General features: G+C 40.2%; 1 protein-coding gene across 1 annotated transcript in view; it reads right to left on the bottom strand.

Moving 5' to 3' along the window:
* The window catches only part of SORCS3 (sortilin related VPS10 domain containing receptor 3), a 605,284-nt gene that overhangs the window by 107,720 nt on the left and 478,203 nt on the right, over positions 1-19,361 (bottom strand). Inside the window, exons 8-9 of the mRNA XM_032281554.1 lie at positions 16,145-16,234; positions 7,780-7,959 (exon numbers count right to left, since the gene is read on the bottom strand). Coding sequence (XP_032137445.1) covers positions 7,780-7,959; positions 16,145-16,234 — 270 coding nt within the window. The remainder of the gene's footprint in view (positions 1-7,779; positions 7,960-16,144; positions 16,235-19,361) is intronic.

The following is a 19,361-nucleotide window of genomic DNA, read 5'->3' as shown; positions in this document are numbered from 1 at the left end:
ACAGCAAGAATTCCAGCCACTCAGCAACCTCTTTTGCTCTTCCGGGTGAGCAGGTTTAGCAAATTAAACAATCATTACCATTACCATGTTTTCCCACTGAGCACTCCACAACTTGAATGGGCATTTTCTGTGTGTCTCACGTATTCTAAGAACAAAACCAGGAGAATGGGGACTGAAAAGATGTAGAAAGGAGAGACTCCTAGGGAACCCGCTTGTACTCTAAAGGTGTTTCTCCTGCAGTTGTACAGAATGCCACAGCAATCTCCTTCTTGTCTGAAAGAACCAGAACATTTCCCACTTGTGTTTGGATAGTTCAAAGCCCTGACATTATACTGAACTGCTTTTTGGCTTCGTGTCTTGTATAAATGGACTGCAAGTTTGGAGGGTACTTGGCTTTTGTGTGTCCTAAGCCAATAGTTTTCACAGTTTTTGACTGAAACCCAGATAAGAAATACATTTATGTTGCAACCTAGTAGACTCATACTCATATATGCATGTCTGTGTACACATGTATGTACACATATATTTCTGAGACAAAAGTATTATAAAAGACTATTTACCCTCACTAAATGCAATGTAAAGGAATTGGAGAATGAGATGCATTTTTACTAGTCCTCATCCAAGGAGGTACATAGCATTGAATTAACTTTAAACATGCTTCCTCCCACTGTGGTTTGAAATCAGATGTTTGGCTGTTGCTAATGATCTCAGCGGTCCAGGGAGAAGGGTACCAGTTTGTGATGGTGCCCACAGAAGAGGGCGATACAAAATGTCAAGCCTGTGTGGCCCACTTTCCCTCTGGGAATCAATTTGAGTGCAGAGAGAAACTGACAGCAGGCCCCTTGGCGGAATGCTGAGTCCAGGTGGCATGGTCATCTGTCAGTCACCTCCCAGGGACCTCAGGACAAAGAAGCCAGGGCTCTGCTGAGAAAAGCAATTACCATGATCTGCCTTGGGCTGTCCCTAGAGAACCATCTGTAGTTAGGGCCTGAGGAAGGTCGGTTCAGGGAAAAAGTCCCTGTGGGGTCTCTAAGCAGCTGTCCTTCTGGCCCGAAAAGGGTCACTGAAGGTCATGATAAAGCAGAGGAAAGATTACGGGCTGTAGGAAGAGGAAAAGCAAGAAAACATCAGTAAGATGGGCAAAGAGACCAAAATGCTGAGGCTGGCTCGGGAAGTTTCATTTTTTTCCAACCAGGTATACTGGGTCCAGTTATTTAGTCACTGAAGGAAAGCAAATCACACCACAATGAGTTACCACGAAATCCCCATCAGAACAGACTGTCTGTCTGTCTGTCCCTCTCTCTCTCTCTCTATCAAACCAAACAAGTATTGGTGAAGATGTGAAGCAACTGCTACTCTCATACCTTGCTGGTGGAAATGCAAAATCACACAGCCATTTTTGGAACAATTTGGTGGCTTCTTGTAAACATATATTTACATTCAACTCAGCAATCCCACTCCTAAGTATTTGCCCATGAGAAATAAAAATTTATGGTCATGAGAATGTTTATAGAAATTTTATTCAATCCAAAAAAAAGTAACCTAAATACTCTTCACCTAGTGATTGAAAAACCACCTCTGTCACAACCACACAACAGAATGCTGCTCAGAAACAGAAAGAACCTATGTATTCAACAACGTGGGTGAATCTCAAATGCATTATTCTAAGTGAAAAAAAAAGCCAGACTGAAAAGGTTACCTACTGTATAATTCCATTTACTCACTCTCTAGAAAAGGCAAAGCTGAAGACAAAGAGGGGTCAGGTTGGGGTTTGTCAGTGATCTGGGTAGAGGAGGGTGGGCTACAAAAGGGCAATAAGGGAATATTTTGGGTAATGGAACTGCCTATGTCTTGATTGTGATTTGTACACACATTTAGACAACCAAATGCACAAATCAAAACTCACAGAACTGTATACTAAAAGGGTAAGTTTTACTGTACATAAATTATACCTTCATAAAAAAATGCAAAAAAAAGGTATTGTGAGAAAAGCCTAAGGGTTTTGTCAAGCAGACATGGGTTTCTTCACATGCAGTGCCACTAGCTGCGTCGTCAGAGCCACGCCATGAAATTCTCTGCATCTCTGTCATCTCACAGGCACAATGAAGAATGTGATATTGTGAGAGATAAGCAAGAAAAAAATACATAAGTTGTTTATGACTGTGCAATCCAATACAGTGAACACTGACTACAAATGACTACTTGAAATGTGGCTAGCAGGACTAAGAAACTAATTTTTAGTTTCATTTCATTATAATCAATAGAAATTTGAATTTAAGAACTGATACCCACTTCAGTTACTGGCAAACATTTAAGTATGTTAAGAATAACATGGGTATATGGATCTTCTTTTTTTACTGTACATTTTAGGAAATGTTAAATAATGATTAAGTATTTCTGGTAAAAATTTAGCATATAAATTGAGATTCATGGGACATGTAAAATACATCCAGGATTTTACAGACTTAGTATGGAAAAATAAAAATAACTAAATAGTTGTTTACATTGAGTGTATACTGAAATGACATTTTAGATACTTTGTTTAAATAAAAATATTATTACAATTAATTTTGTCTGTTTGTTTTTTAGTTTTTTTTTTTTAGACGAAGTCTCGCTCTGTCACCAGGCTGGAGTGCAGTGGCGCAATCTCGGCTCACAGCAACCTCCGTCTCCCCGGTTCAAGCAATTTTCCTGCCTCAGACTCCTGAGTAGCTGGGACTACAGGTGCATGCCACCACCCCAGCTAATTTTTGTATTTTTAATACAGATGGGGTTTCGCCATGTTGGCCAGGATGGTTTTGATCTCTTGACCTCGTGATCCACCTGCCTCTGCCTCCCAAAGTGCTGGGATTACAGACGTGACTCACTGCTTCTGGCCTGTTTTTTACTTTTTAAAATGTGGGAAGCAAAAATGTGAAAGTGTGTATGTAGCTCACCTTATATATATTTATTTGACAGTGCTGGTCTAAGGCATTGCCAGGTACACTGTGGTTATTATTGCAAGGAGTTATAAGTTGGATGCAAAATATCCAGGAGAGCATTGAAGAAAATGTATCACACCAGCAGCTCAGATAATGTTGCCATAGTATAACTGTGGGTGTTGGAAAGAATATTTGTTTCTTGATTTATTAGGGAGAGTAATTAAAAAGAAATGTAGTTTACAGCTGGGGACGTGAAGACACTACAATAGAGCTCTATATGAAAAGAGTGTTATGAGAATAATGGTAAGAACACACAATAGACTACATTCACTGTCAATACCAACCTTGTTTTGAAGCAGTCAGCTTCTGACACCTCAAGGAAGAGATCAATTATTATTTGGCCTTCAAGTATTATTTTCTCCCCAATTATATAATTATAGTTATGACAATATTATACTTTGAGGCAGGAATTCAAGAAAGAAAAAGCATGAGAATCTCTCTACAGCAGGAGACAACTCCGACAGATTTGAAATGGAAATTATCTCAGCCTTGTTAGATTTTGGGGAGTTCAGTGGGGTTGATCTCCATTGGTCCAAGGATTTTTCAGTGCCAAGGCTTGCAAGGCAAATTCCCAAATAAGTTCTTGTTTCCTTTGTCTCCTCTCCATTATCTAGAAGAGGCTTCAGAGGTCCATGCAGAAGATGGAGTGATACACCTGTGGCTTAAGTGGTCAAGGTCAGCCCAAACCACCTGATATCTGAAAATTACCTGAAGGCATCTCCAAACTTTTGAGTCAAGGTGAAACAGGTGTGCTGCCCTATTGTAATATAAAGTTACGGATAACCTGGCACAGGGGACTATATCATACATGCAAATATTTTCTGGATATGTAAATATTTTCTGGATATGAGGGGAAAAAGAGAAATACTAGCCCAGGCCAGGTGCAGTGGCTCACACCTGTAATCCCAGCATTTTGGGTAGCCAAGGCGGGCCAATCATGAGGTCAGGAGATCAAGATCATCCTGGCCAATATGGTGAAATCTTGTCTCTATTAAAAATACAAAACTTAGCCAGGTGTGGTGGTGTGGGCCTGTAGTCCCAGCTACTTGGGAGGCTGAGGCAGGGGTATCACTTGAGCCCAGGAGGCGGAGGTTGCAGTTAGCTGAGATTGCACCACTGCACTCCAGCCTGGTGACAGAGCAAGACTGTCTCAAAAAAAATTAAAATTAAAATTAAAGAGAGAGAGAGAGAGAGAGAGAGAGAAATACTAGCCCATAGCATAAATGTCTGACTCTTCAGTCAAGCTTTTTCCCAGTATATTTACAATCTTTATCCCCACTGCTCCACAAGGCCACTCAAGATTTCATAAAATAGGATGTCTATTCATCCAACTCTGGTTCTCTTATTTCCAACAATTTGTCTATAATTTAGCTAAATTCATATCTATAAGTCTCCCCCAAATTCCTCAAATTAGAATTAACCTTTTGCGACTCCAAAACCTGGTAGAATCACAACTCTAATACAAGTTAGACTGTGATAATTACCCTAATAGAGTCACATATCTCTCTAGTAATTATGAATCTCATGCACCAGTCCTAATATCATCAAACAAAATATACTTCACGAAAGTATATTAATTTAGCTGAATTGAATGTGAAAACTTACTTTCTCAGCTGCATTACTCAAGGGCATTTCGAGTCCAGAAAAGTTGTAGTCTCTTTGCTAACTGGCCATATGGTACATAATCACAGTTTCTGTGAGAATTTTCAGTAAAGAAGGTTAAATTCTAATGACCCCTAGAGATAAATTAAATTGAGCTTTATCTCTAAACCACAGAATGTATCTCCAGGTACAAAGCAGCATTACCCTCTAAAAATCATCAGTATGGTCATGGTCTAGATAATGTCAGGTTGCAATTTATTTACTTGGTATTACACGTTTTCTAGAATCTGAAATTCAGCTACTTATCCAGCCCTCATTCTTGTCCCTGACAAGCTTCTATTCCACACAATTAGCCTGGCTAGCTTACTTTCTCACAAATGTGCACCATCCATTCAGTCCTCGGCTCATTCCATTCCTACATTTGGAATGCCTCCTACTTCTTCACTATTTCCTCCCCAAAGGAAAATGATAATCAGAGTGGTAGTGCTGAGGAAAAGAACTGCGCGTGTGCAGCTCATCCCCATACCCCTGCCTCTCTTTTAGGATCTGCCTGCAAAGGTCACATCCTTTGTACATCAATGCTGCAGTGTCATAGGAACAGGCTTCCATAGGACAATCTTTGATTTATCATTTCTGCCAGGGACTGAATGGATGAATTCAATTCTGGGGTACAGTATTATCAGTCCCACTTCCTTGTGCAAAATTTCTAAAAGCAATAAAGCTGTGCTTGCTGTCCATTTGTCTCACCCTTTGTTGCTGTCCTAATTGGTTCAAGCATTGGCCAGGTAAATAAGGAACTTTGTTTACTGACCCCCTCAAAACCCAACAAACTAGATTGCAAACTCTCTGAAAGTAAAAACTATGTCATAACTCTCCCGCCTTCCTCATGGGCTTGAACACAAAGTACGGGTGTGATCAATCCTAAAATTGAATAGAAAACAAGATCAAGAAAGCTGTTTTTATTTTTTTATAAAGTTGCCCTGTCGGTTAGGTCTTCTCTGTAGATGCAATGACACCATGCCTTTTTTTTCTTCAGTATGACTGAAAACACAAGACCAACTTCAGTGGAAAGAAAAAAATTATAGGTATCTGGGCACATTCTTCATTTTGATTCATGCTTCATTTCATATCACGGTGTCTCACTGTTGTAAATGACCAAGGAGTTTCAGGTACCCCTTCTTAGAAAAAGAGCAGCATAGTGGCAAACTCACCCACTGTACAAAGAAGATCAGGGACACCAGAATTTCTTGACTGCAAGGTCATCTGCAGCAATGCCCACCCTCCTTATTTGGGTCTGATCACAGGGACATGAATAACAGTCTTATCTCTATGGCTTTACTTGTACAAACAGGAACTTGGAATGGCCTCCGTCCTGGGAACATTAATCCAAACCCTCCCACAAGATGTGACTTATTGTCCAATAACAAAGGTGTATTTCTGCCTCCTGGTATGATTAGAGGCATAGAAATGTAGGCTTCCCACAGTTATTACTCCCCTTAGTCATCTCTACTAGTCTCTACATCTTTAGGAAAAAATCTGGAACATTTCCCAAACTGGGACCTTGTTTAAGGGAATTATTTCAGCCCTTATCAGTTACTCTCTAGGAAATCAGGGTATTTCTATTGATTTTGTCTTCTACCCAATGACATTCACTCCTTGTTTTAAAATGTACTTTGATTTGCCCAATGCCTTTATGTTGTCATCTCTCTACCTAACAGAACAGGTACAATCTTAAATATTTCTACCACTCTCAGTGTATTAGTCCATTCTCACACTGCTATTTAAAGATATCACCTGAGACTGAGTAATTTATGAAGAAAAGAGGTTTAATTGACTCACAGTTCCACATGGCTAGGAAAGCCTCAGAAAACTTACAATCATGGTGGAAGGCAAAGGGGAAGCAAGGTATGTCTTATATAGTGGCAGGAGAGAGAGAGGGAGCAAGTTCCACACTTTAAAGCCATTGGCTCTTGTGAGAACTCACTCACTATCATGAGAACAGCGTGTGAAAACCACCCCTATGATCAAATCACCTCCCACCAGGTCCCTCCCTCAACACATGGGGACCACAAATTTGAGATGGGATGTGGGTAGGGACACAGAACTAAACCATATCACTCAGTCACTGAGTAGCCAACTTAGATACCAATTTAGGGCTGCTGCTGGGACTTGGACAGGCACTGCTCAGAGACCACCACTGTAAAGCAGAAGCCCATGCATTTAGCTTTGTGTTCTGAAAGCCACTCCTACTCTTCAGTAGGAAAACTCACAAGGGAACAGCTCACCCAGCTCTGAGGCCACCACCCAGAATAGACAACGTATCTCTTTCTACGAATGATCTCAACCATCAGTCTGTATGGGTGTGGCCAACGGTTACTGGTGAATATTGGATAATGAGATACACCTTCATTGCTCAGCTCAATCCTTCATATCCAGGTGGTCAGTCAAGTTCCTTTACTGGGACCAGAGCTGTCCAAGGTCACATAGTGTCACTATAAAAGGCACCACATCTTTTAGGTCACTGAAAGCGGTCCTCTCTCTCTCTCTCTCTCTCTCTCTCTCTCTCTCTCTAATTACTACATGGAGTCACTTGGTTTCCTAAGTAAATTATTCTTTAGTGATCACATTTTTTAACAAGCTCAATATACATGACATACTCATGTCAAGGCCAATTTTTTTACCCTGCACAGATGTTGGCATCTGGTGGCCTCTTAGAATAACTTTCATTCCCACCATTGATATTCACTTTTATTTTCCTATAAAATTTATTCATAAAACAGGACTTTCCAAATAATTTGGGGCACATAAATAGCACTATTCCCTCCACTCAGGGTCCACACAAGCAATATTGCATTTACAAAGCTATTTTAAAAATCATGTAGGCCAGGTACCTTAATTTCTGTCTGGTAACCCATTGTTTATACACACAAGAATGCTAAATTTATTGAGTTGGCCACCACACTAGATGCATCAAATCCATCACCCCTTATCCCACAACAATCTCCTTAGGCAAATATTTTATCTCTATTTTACTAGAATTGAGGCATATAGAAGTTAAATCCCTTGCCCAAAGTCACACAGTTGCTAAGTGGTAGAGCTGGAATCTGAACCCAGGACTCCAGTGCTTGTGTTTATACCATTAAAACTCATGAAAAACAGAGGTAGATCTGAGGGAAGGGCAATGTTGGCTACATACCTCATACAATTCTATGATGATGTTCCCCATTAGACCTCTGCTGCTCTTGATGTTCTCCATGGCCAGAGTGAAGTAAATGCCACGCGTGTCTGAGATGTAGAGGTTGTACGTGTCATTCTGGTTCCATTCTTGGACAGCTGCAAATACTTGATTCTCATCTGTACTGATAATGTGCATGTCCTGAAAGAAGATGGAAGGCTTATAAGGCAGCAGATCTCCATATCTCTCTGCCCATTGGGATGCCAAGTAATTACTATGACTTATGAAATTGCTGCAAAAAAGCTTGAGTTATAGGCAATGTTAAACAATTCCACATTGAACCAAGGCTATAAATTATGAGCTTCATGATTTTTGTTCCTTGCTAAGTGACAGCAAAATGCGTGTAAGGGGCTTTGGTTGATATCATTTCCCATGGCTTCCAAGGATTCATCTACTTTCATTTTTTATTTTTATACCTAAAATCTAAGAGTGCCAACAGAGACAGACAGCCTTGCTAAGGGAAGTGCACGCATGCAATGAAGACAGAGCCCATCTTGTCATCAGATATTCATTTATGTTTTTAAATTCCGTAGTATGGTGGTTTACACTTTACTTTAGAATCTTCGGAGTCATGAGGATTGCAAGAAATGTGGCATGGAGGTATAACCAATGAGTGGGCCTCTAGACCTGCAATCCTGTTTCAATCAGAGCAGAACCAACTGCATCTGTTGTAAACACTGGAGTTCTGTGTCATATTTTAGAAGTAAAATGTAAGGGATGTTCTGCTGCCAATAAAACTATATTGAAGATCACTATACAGAGAAAAGGATACTCAACCTGGAATTTAATGTTCTGGGTCAAAATATAAGCACTGCTATAAGTAAGCTGCATGGTGCTGAATGTGTCAGTCTCTCTGAACTTCAGTTTTCTTGCCTAGTGAAGAGGTTCAGCTATGAAGAAAAAAATCTACTTGGGTACTATTCTAAGCAATCTAAATGTATTTTTTCAATTCAAAACGAAAATAATTTTGTGAGGAGGTTGGTATGATTATTTCCATTTTACTGAAGAGCAAACTAAGGTGCACAGAAGTTTACCAATCTGTTCATGGCAGAACCAGCTTTTGAATCTCTGTGGTCTGACTCCACCCCAATGAATAGTTTCTAGTCATTTGGATATATAACCTCTAGATTAGGGATTTCAAACTGATGACTCATGAAGTAAATATGGATCACAAATGTTTAAGTGGCCATATTCTGTACTGAAAACCAGAGTCTTTGGTCTTTCAGGTAGAGTCAGGACCCCGAGTTAGGGTCTCAGCCCTCTATATTCATATGTTCTTAGGGTCTGCCACTTATACACTGATGTTAACTTCCTGGTTCCTGACATCACTTTAGTTTTAATCCTGGACTGGATCATCATTTTTTTTTAATCAAAAACATTTTAGAGACAGCGTTTTGCTCTGTTCGGATCATTTCTAAAATCAAATCTAGTAATTTACAATTCAAAATAATTTATAAAAGCCAGTTTGCCTATGTAGGTAGGTACCAAAGAGAGATTATTGTAAACTTCAGCCCTTATCTAGAGAACGTACATAGTCAGGAGGACATGTTGACATGGATAATCATTTGCCAAAAATTGAGGTAGTTAAAAAATGCATAAACATACGATGCATACGCCAAAGAGATAGCAGAAAGAAAGGCAACCTTGTTGCTGGGATGAAAAGCGCTAGTAAAAGGCCGAGCGGTGATTGGAGCTGACAGTAGCTTAATAATCAAGCAGGGTCTAGCCTTTACTGTGTTTGACCAACTTTTCCTAGAAACCGTTTCAAGTAAAAAGAAACAGCAATGCCTGTAATGTCATCACCACAGAGAGCTCCTCCAAGATGATTTGTAAAGGAGTAAACCCATTTGATTTGGACAACCTGGAGGTGAGAGAAGTAGAAAAGCAAGTTCTGGATCTTTTTATTGAAGCTTCTTTGTTAAATCTCAGCCTCTGGCCTTGAACTCTCTAGGTCACCTTGACTAAGACCTCACTTGCTCATTCGTGCTTACACACCTTGTAGAATTACAGGTTCCTGCTGAGCTGCTTGAAAATGGAAAGATAGCTTACTCTTAAAAACCATGTGATGAAATCGTGTTGTGGTGGTGTGGAATGAATGCCCAAGAACCCAGTAGGAGGCGAAATCACAGCTGCAGGAAATACGAATTAAATTCACTTACCCTGTTAAAAATGCAATAGAAATGCCTGGTTTTTCCCAGATGTTTTGGTCATAAAAATGAATGAGCTAAGTTATTTTAGACTAAGCTAACGTAAAAGAAATGGGAAAAGAACAACTTAAAATACCAGGACATGGTCAGAATTAGAGGCAGCCAGGTTCACTGTGAGTGCATATTAGGTTAATGCTGTCCTGGGGCTATGTCACCTGGAGTAAGGCTGCCCTCTCATATCCAGAATTCTGAGATATCTGTTTGAGAATGCCTTAATTTGCCAAAGCTAACAAATGACATTACTAAGATATAAACCTAGAACTTAATCTTAATTTAAAGCTAATCTTAATCAAGAAGTTAACTTTTAAACACTGTATCAGTGGGGATATAATTTGGTGTGCATCAAAATGACCTAGCAATCTTAATAGCATGCAGACTTGTGCCGAGAACATTAACCTAAAATGCACATACAGCAAACCTGGCTGCCTCTAATCCTGATCACTGCCTGAGATTGTAATTCAGTATATCTGGAGTAGACCCTTAGATTCTACCATCTGAACAAGCCCTCCAGATGATTCTGGTGCATATAAGTCCAGGTAATCACTCACTCTAAAATACTCAGAAATATATAACCTCTGTCTAAATAGGTCTTTATGGTTGAATGGAGTCAATCAATAGTAACTAGAACATTCAGTCTTCAAGAACAAAGAAAAGCATAGTTAAAATTGGTCCACTAGAGACCTGAACAATAATTAAGCTTATTTCTTGAACTAGTTACCTCAATCTAGCTCCAAAGCATGTGCCATTGCCTTACTTGTTGATCCTGAGAATATGCAGGGAAAAGTTTGGTGATAGAGAAATCCAAGGAAGGAAAATGCAATAAGAGTAAATTTAGGCTGAGACTTTACTAAACTTGGAATTTGAAAAGCATCAGACATAATCACATACATATTTATATTTGGAAAGCAATTATAAATAGCATTCCCTGTCTGCCCTGCCAAGACAATAATTTGGGAGAGTTATGGTTGCTTTTGAAAATGAAAACCTGTGACTTCCTAGGTGAACAATGGCGAATACACTTCACTGTTATTGAAGCATTTTATAATCTGGTCCTAATGTAATTTTATTCATTGTAGTAAATACCCACGTTATTAAGCATCTGCCATGTGTCAGGTAACGGAAATACAGAGAGAAAGAAAAAGCAAAACCTCCACTAAAGAAGATGGCTTCTGATGGTGGAGACATCACATACTCTAGTGGCCTTTATCAAATTTGGCCAAAGTGACTATGTGCTATGATACAGGTGCTAAAACTGGTGACTGGCATACAAACGCTTACAGGTGACAATGAGGATAGCACAGTCAAGGAAATGTATGGGAATCTGTGCAGCTTAAGAGCAGTTTTTCTCTGAAGGGGGTGAGGCAGAGAGGGGCTACATCATAAGGGGTACTATGGCACACCTAACTTTTACCCAAAGAATAGCACAAAACTATCACAAGATTTTAAGCAAGAGAAAGGCATGACTAGAATTGGTCAATACAGAGATTTGGGTAGAGAGGACAGGGATCCTTGTATGAGCAAAATAATTGTGGAAGCATTGTGAAGAGGGGACTTAAGAGGGGCAATGCTAGAGGCAGGGAGAAAGGCTTAAAAGGTCAGGGCAACAGTCCAGATAATAACTCATGAGGGCCTGAACCAAGAAAGCCAGCTCTCCAAAAGGTCCCTAGGAGAGAGACTGGTGAGATAGTAAGGAGTTAAAATCTACAGAGGGAGAAGGGAGTAGGACAAATACATAGTGCCTCAGATATGTGACTTATAAAACTCTACTTTTCCTTTATAGCACTCAACACAAGTATAATTAAATAGTCTCTTATGTAGTTATTTGATGTTTGTCTCTCTCATTAGATTATAAGATCCCAAAGAGCACAAACCATATCTTGCGATGTATCACTTTATCTCTGATACTCACCAGAGTATCTGGCCATTGGTAGACAACCAACAAGACTACTGAATAAATAGAGTAAATAAGTAAGCATAGGAGAGAGATGGGATATGAGGACTATAAGGTGGAGGCTAGAAGCTTCCTAAAAGCTTCATTTCAGACTTGTTAAATGGGATCTTTAAGAGGGTCTACATCAAAGAGGCAGTTGGATGGACAGAAATGGGCTGCAGTTGTAGATATAGGAGTCACCAATATTGAAAAAAAGTGAGGGATGAAGTCACCCAGGAACCATGCAGAATCAGGAAGAGCTTGGGAACACCAACCTTTAAAGAGGTGGTGAGAAGAAGGGGATCCAGAAAAAAAAATCATTTAAAAAATACTACCAAAGGGAAGAGTATCAAGTATGGATTATTTTTGTCTGTGTGAAATGTTTCAGAATGGCGAAAAGCAGTAAAGATGTAGAGGCATCTATTGGATTTCAAATGCAGTGGTTACTGTAGCAATGACTAGTGATTTTTAGTGCCATACGTGGATCTAAAGGCAGAGAATATATAGCAGAAGGTTGAAGAGTGAATAGGAAGAGAGAAAAGAGATTAGAATTATAGATAACTCTTTAACAAATGTGGCCGTGACACAGCAGTGAAGGATAAATTAGTATTTGGGGAAATGTAAAAACTAAGGAAACAAAAGGTTAATATCATTGTCATTATCATTATAATGAATTTTCTAAGACATTATTTCCCTTTCCTCTCTTCTGTTATTCAAAATGGAATTAACCATATTCTACTGTCAAATAAAAAATGAACCCAGACTCAGGTAAGAAGAGATTTTATTTGAAAAGACTTGCAATATCTGCAAGCACCTTGGAGTGAAGGCACAAAAGAGTTACTTCTATGGAGAAAAGTAAAAGAAGACTAAAAGAACTGGGTGTGAAAAGTAGAGTGAGCAGGTGGCATGACTGAGCAATTGAACAGGAAATTATTCTCTTTGAGGTGAGGTGATTCTCAGAAGGCCTGTTGAGGGGGGCTGTTTCTCATTGCCATGCTTGCTTCAACTCCCATTGCTTACAGAAGCTTAAGAGCTGGTCAATGTTCAGGGGCTTGGGGAAGGAGAAAAGCTGGTTTTAAGTCTGAGCAAGTCAAATTAGCAGGCATTTTGTCCATATTGACTAGTAGGACAACATTTTAGCAAATCATTTATGAGACAAAGAATGGGAATCTGGTCTTATTACAGGTAAACAAGGCAGACATCTGAGTCTTATCAAGTCATATGGAGAAACAGGGTGTGCAATAAGCCATTTCCCAAACACAAAAAGGTGGAGAATTTCTTGACCTTGGTTGTTTTCCAGGAGCACAGGTCTCAGGCAAAGATCACTTTCAACCTGAATCCCTTACAGAAAGAAACAAAAATCTTTTCTCTTGTAGAAACAATTTATTAGAGTCGTAAGCTAAGTCCAGAATCTGAGACAAAAGAGGGTATATCAGGCTCAGAGTGGTAAAGTGAGGGCTTAAGGCAATATTTAGTCCAAGGTGAGGAAGGAGGTGAGAGGAGGGAGAACAGCAGAAAAGATAACTTGAATCCTGATCTTAAGACCTGGGTAGTAAAATACTATGTACAACAAACCACTGTGACACATGTTAACCTCCATAACAAAAGGTTGGGATGTGACCCCCATTATGGACACTGATCAGGGCAGGTTAAGAGCCTCAGTATTATTTCCTCCCAGACCAAAACTGTTCCTTAGATTTGTTGAACACTTTACACTTGACCAACATGAGTTATTCATTAAATCCTCTCAACTCTGTCCAATAATATTATCTCCATTTCATGGATATGGAGACCTAGGCTCATGGATAAGTAAGCGGCAGAGCTGGAATAAAAGCTCAGGGTTTCTGCTCATAAGTTCACCTGTCTTTTCTCTAGGTTACCTGCTCCCTGTCACCTGCCCCCCCATGCCCTCTACTGCTGCATGCTTTTCATGCCTATTGGACTGAGAGCACCAACCTGATGCCCAGGGACTGAGTAATGGAGGGCTCAGCGCAAGGCTGGAGCTCCCAACAATGCTGCTCATTATTAATGGTGCTCGTTTCATTCTCTGCCAAACACTCCAAAGCCGTGGAGTGCCCCAGGACAGCATATTCTGAACATGTAAACTGGGAGCAGAGGTGCGAGGGCAATGATGACAGGGAGCTTTTCCATGACTTTGTTTCTAAGCAAGTCACCTAAAAGCATCGATACTGCGTGGAACAGCAACAACTTGCTTAAAAGCATTTCCATTTTCAAACAATGAAAAGAACCAATATTCTTCCACCCTCTCTGTCCCCACCTCTTCAGCTTTGACTATGAAAACCAGGCCAGCGCTGGCTAATAAAGGAGATCAATAACCATCCAGCTATTTTCACAGCAGCCTTCATATTAATGAGAAGCTGCTCTGGATGAGGCTCTATAAAAGGGGCTGAGTGGATGGCACTCTACCACAAAATTGCCTCGGGGTTGCTAATCATTAATGGAGTGTTCTGTGGCTGTGATCAATTCAGGGCCTCATTTGTTCCCACCTGCAGCCACACTGTCCAGGGGAGTGAATGGTTTGTTTTCTTTAGAAGGTTAAAAATACATAAAATACGCAACACACAGAGACAAAATAGACTCTACCTCAGGGAGATGGCTTGGAAAGTTCCCTAAACTCATTTTCTAGGCTTAGAAACATGGAGACCTTCAGGTTACTGCAACGGGGCATTCTCCTTTAGAAAGAGTGTAACTGTGAATTTCCCCTTTCTAATCTTCTCCAAGCTAGAATACCTCTTTCCTGTTTGGGTATAGAATATCTGATGGGTACATCCTGAAAACACAATACTACACAATGGTTCCATAAAGCTAATCAGAGAGAGGGTATAGAAAATGAGAAATTGGTTTCCATGGCCCATGAAGCTACTTAAGATGGTCTCTACTGACCTTAACAGCCTCTCTGTAACCTAGTCTCTCAAGATGGCTTTTTGGTTTGTTGAATGAACTGTGCTGTCTCTTAAAATCTGGCTATGCATATATTTTCTATCAACTTCTCCCCATCTTTCTTTGCAGAATTAACTCCTTTATTTTTCTTATATCAGCTTAAACATGACTTTTAGTAGGAAACTGCCCTCAGTACCCATAGTCAACAAAAACCACCTTTTATGCCAAGATGGCCTTTGAATTTCCATAACACTCTCATATCCACTGTTGCTTATTTAGTGTCTTTTTTACCAGAATATGAGATCCATGAAGGCGGGGACCATTTGTGTCTTATTCACTCCTCTATTTACAGAGTTTAGTTCACAGAGTAAAAAAATGGAGAAAGAATAGTTGAACAGATACACAAAAGACTAAATGAATGAATACATGAAGACATACATGCATAAATTAATGAATAAATAACAACTGGGGATAGGAAATTATCCACTTTCTCATGCCACAATTTCTCTACCTCTGTAATCATTTAGCCTTTCATAATGTTTCTTAGCACTAGCTTAGAGACCCAAGTCTTTGCAACATTACACTTGATGTGTCCATCCTGAGATTTTACTTCTTTGTAGCCTCATTAAGTGATACATTTATAACCTGTACATTTTCACACTGAGATTCTAAGGTCCATCTCCCTCCAGAAGCCAATGTTCACAAGGAATGTGGTCCCCAAAGTACGTTTTATGATTTTTCAATAGAAGAGTTAAAATGCCAACATTTGATATTAACATTCTATTAATTTACCCCTTTTTAATTACTCACAGTGGCAGGGGAGAGTAGAAACATAGGCAGCACATTTCTATTTAGCCTTAATATGTAGAGAGAAGCAAGAAAACCACCAGACTTATCTGTGCACTTTTAGAGACACTCGTATAGGATCTGTTCTTCTGCCTGAGTTTGGCCTTCTATTTGGTGACAAAGCCCTTTTCAAAAGACAGAGGCCCTCAGAGGGGATTCCAAAGCTAGTGTTCCTTTCATTACTGTCCCTGGGAAGTGACCCAAGGTTATACCAGACCTTTGAGTCACAGGAAATCAAAGCTCTTGGCTGGTACCCAGCTGAGACAGGAATCAAAATCCAGGTTGTGCACCATTAGGGGAGGCCAAACTGCTAGGTGGTGAGTCAGTCTAAATGCCAACAGTCTTCCAAACAGATCAAACCTCCCAGCAGCCCAACAAGGCAGCCTCTCCAACCCTCCCTTTGCCTGGAGGGATCCAGGACCACTGGTGGTGCATGCAGTACCTTTGGCAATGAGTACTTAGGCAGCTTTATCTGAGCAAAGGTCTCTCTTCGATAAGACACGTAGTAGCTGGCTCTTCCACCAGTTGTTACCTAGATTGTGGGGGAAACACAAAGAGATCAGATGGGGCCACAGATCATGCACAAGTTGGAAAGTATTAGCTCTTCTATCAACAACCACAGTTGATAATTGGGTTTGTAATTACCTTTTAGAGAATATTCCTTGCTGGCTTTGAGTCTCTAACCCCATAGCACTCTGAGTTGCTCTGATTGCCTAGTGCTTAGACCACAGGTGGGCAATTACAACAATCCTTCCCACTGGTAGACATTCTTCTTCAGAACAGGGACTAACTCTATTTGGTCTGCACATTGTACATACCTAGTAAGTATTTTCAACCAAAAACAGAGAAGCTATCAATGTGGGCAATATCCGTGATCTATTTATTTTGTCTTTTTGAATTGTTTATTACTCATTCCAACCATAACACAATTGTCAAACTGTACTTTTTCCTGATCTGAATAATTAATATTGTTCAAAGCTCTCATTAGCTTGAAATGTAATCTCACTTCTGATCTAAGCACAAATCCATGCATTGAGCAGATATTTATTGACTCTTTCCATGTACAAGACACTTAAAAACATCAAAAGCTAGAGGAAAAACTCCAAATTTGAAATTCAGAAATCCTGGGTTTGAGTCCCAACTCTGTTATCCCCGGCTTGAAGGTTGAGGGATAAGCCCTGTAACCTCACTTGTGAAAGGATAGGTTCTTAGTGGGGGCAAAGTGGAAACCACTCCAAGAAATGGTCCTCTGGCCAGGACCTGCTGAAAAGCCCTGCCAACATGGCACAGCTCTGCAGATGGCTGCTCTCAGCTCAATTATCCTAACTCAGGGGAAATTAATATTCACAGGAGAAGATAACATGGCTTGTTCAGAGAAAAATAGCAGGACAACAATAGCAACCAGGCTGCTGCGCTGAGGAGGCAATTACTCCAGGCACATGCTCCATTCTCACTAAGGTCCAAGCACAAACTGGAGACAGGCCAGTCCTCCCAGTCTGATCTAAACCTGGCAGCCATCCACAGGGCCTGCTGGGAGCAGAAGAGCTGTAACATCTCTACTGAAGCCACCCATCTCTCCTCACTCGGGGAGATAACATCTCCCATGGCTACCCCTTGCTCTGCACAGATCGGAAGCCCACAAAGCATGCACCACATGCTGCCAGGTAGAGCAGATGTCAGAGTCAGCATGAAGGCAGAAACTTGGAAAAAACTTGGTGCAAAGGCTTATGCTGTGAACCAAGAGGAGAGATTGGTTTTCTCCCTAATGTTCAGGGAGAAACATCCATTTTTAATTACCATCATTCTTCCCTTCTATTTCAGAACTTTAAAACTTTTTTATTTTGATATGACATCTGTTCCAAATCTATATTGTTATGTGTTGGTTTAGAGGTGGGTGTTGCCATATTAAGATCAATAGGTTGCTAGGAAGTGTTTTTCCTTTTCCAAATAAGTCTCAAGTGCATAAAATATCATGCTTAGATCTGAACATACAGTCATCATTAGTCCTCACATGACTGTATTTACTTGTTTAATTTGGTTTTACATTTAATTAGAAAACCAACACATCTAAACATACCTGCCAACCCAGAATCTAGATCAATAGATTTTAAACTTCAGCATGCATCAGAATCACCTGGAAAGCTTGTTAAAACTCAGACTACTGGGGCCCATCTGCAGTCTCTGATTCAATAGATCTGGGTTGAAGATCAAGAATTTTCTTTTCTAATAAATTTCCAGGCAATGCCAATACTGCTGGTCCAAGAACCACACATTGACCACCTCAGAACTAGTCTTTTAACAACAATTTGCATAGACCTCTGTGCTCCTCACCCGCCTGGAACCCCCACAACCACCACCTCTCTCTCTCAGATGTAGATATCTTCCTGAATTCTGTGTTTACAATGATGAGAAAGATGTTGGTTTCCTATTTGAATTTGAGGTGAAATTCACATACTTTTAACAATTTTCAAGTGTACAATTCGATGTCATTTAGTACATTCACAGTGTGTGATCCAGCCAGACCCTCTATTTAGTTCTAAAACGTTTTCATCATCCCCAAAGGAGTCCCTATATCTGATGACAAAGCTTTTACACCCCAAAAATATATCCTCGGGTCACCTATCATATGCTAAATAACCATCTCTGAACCTCACCAAGCATGTTCTTGAGAAAGTAGACCAGCATCTGAAATGGCAAGTCCCATCCCTGAATGCTGGCCAGAAATCATCAATTAAAAGGAGCTTCTCCTTGGAAGATCCAGCTGCCTCCACAGGAAGCAAGATGATAGCACCACTCGTCCTCTTATGAGAAGTCCAGGGCAAGGCTGGGTGCACTGGGGTTTCTAAATCACCAATTGCCGAAAGAGAATAGAGTGGTCCTTTTGATAGCGTGATCAGCCCCACAGAATTGAGAATTCATCCTCTCATGTCTATTATAGCCCTGCACAAGCACAGACTCTCTTACAAACACGCACACAACCCAGAAAAGTTTGTGCTTCAGTAAATAATGAAGATAGAAATTATACTTTAAATGCATTGTTGAATGGTCCAAAACATGAAGAGGCTACAAGAAGGCCACAGAGCCCTGTGGTCTCCAAGTATCTCTGATACTACAGTATCTCCCAGAGGTACTAAGCTTGATCCTACCAATCTTCTTTTGTCCTGTGTCATTCTCTGTACTTGTCAAAATCCAACTGATGCATTAAACCTCAGTATAAATCCTATGAGATCATGGGAAGGGTTTTTTGAATGCTACCAATTCATTCTAATTTCTCCTACCTCTCAATTACCGAACTTTGTTCTTTTGATTTCTATAGCACTTGCAACATTCACTCTCATGGCACACACTCCTATAATTATTCTTCCATAGCTTATTACAAGGTTGTGACCTACTTCATTCCTAGGCAATGCTGGTTCTATGGTTTGAATGTTTGTGTCCCTTCTCAAAATTAATGTTGACAATTATTCTCAATGCAACATTATTAAGAGGTGGAGCCTTAAGGACATGAACTGGAACATGAGGGCTATGCCATCATGAAGAGATTAGAGAAAACTAGCTAACCCTCTTTTTTCCCTTTCATCCCTTCTGCCATGTGAGGACACAATGTTCAAGGCGCTGTCTTGGAAACAAAGACCAAGCCCTCACCAGACACTTAACCT

This window comes from Sapajus apella, unplaced genomic scaffold, assembly GCF_009761245.1.
Source record: "Sapajus apella isolate SASKATOON/1434 unplaced genomic scaffold, GSC_monkey_1.0 scaffold13, whole genome shotgun sequence".
NCBI classification, from domain to species: Eukaryota; Metazoa; Chordata; class Mammalia; order Primates; family Cebidae; genus Sapajus; species Sapajus apella.
Note: the sequence above shows the minus strand (reverse complement) of the source record. Positions and strands in the feature narration are given on the sequence as shown.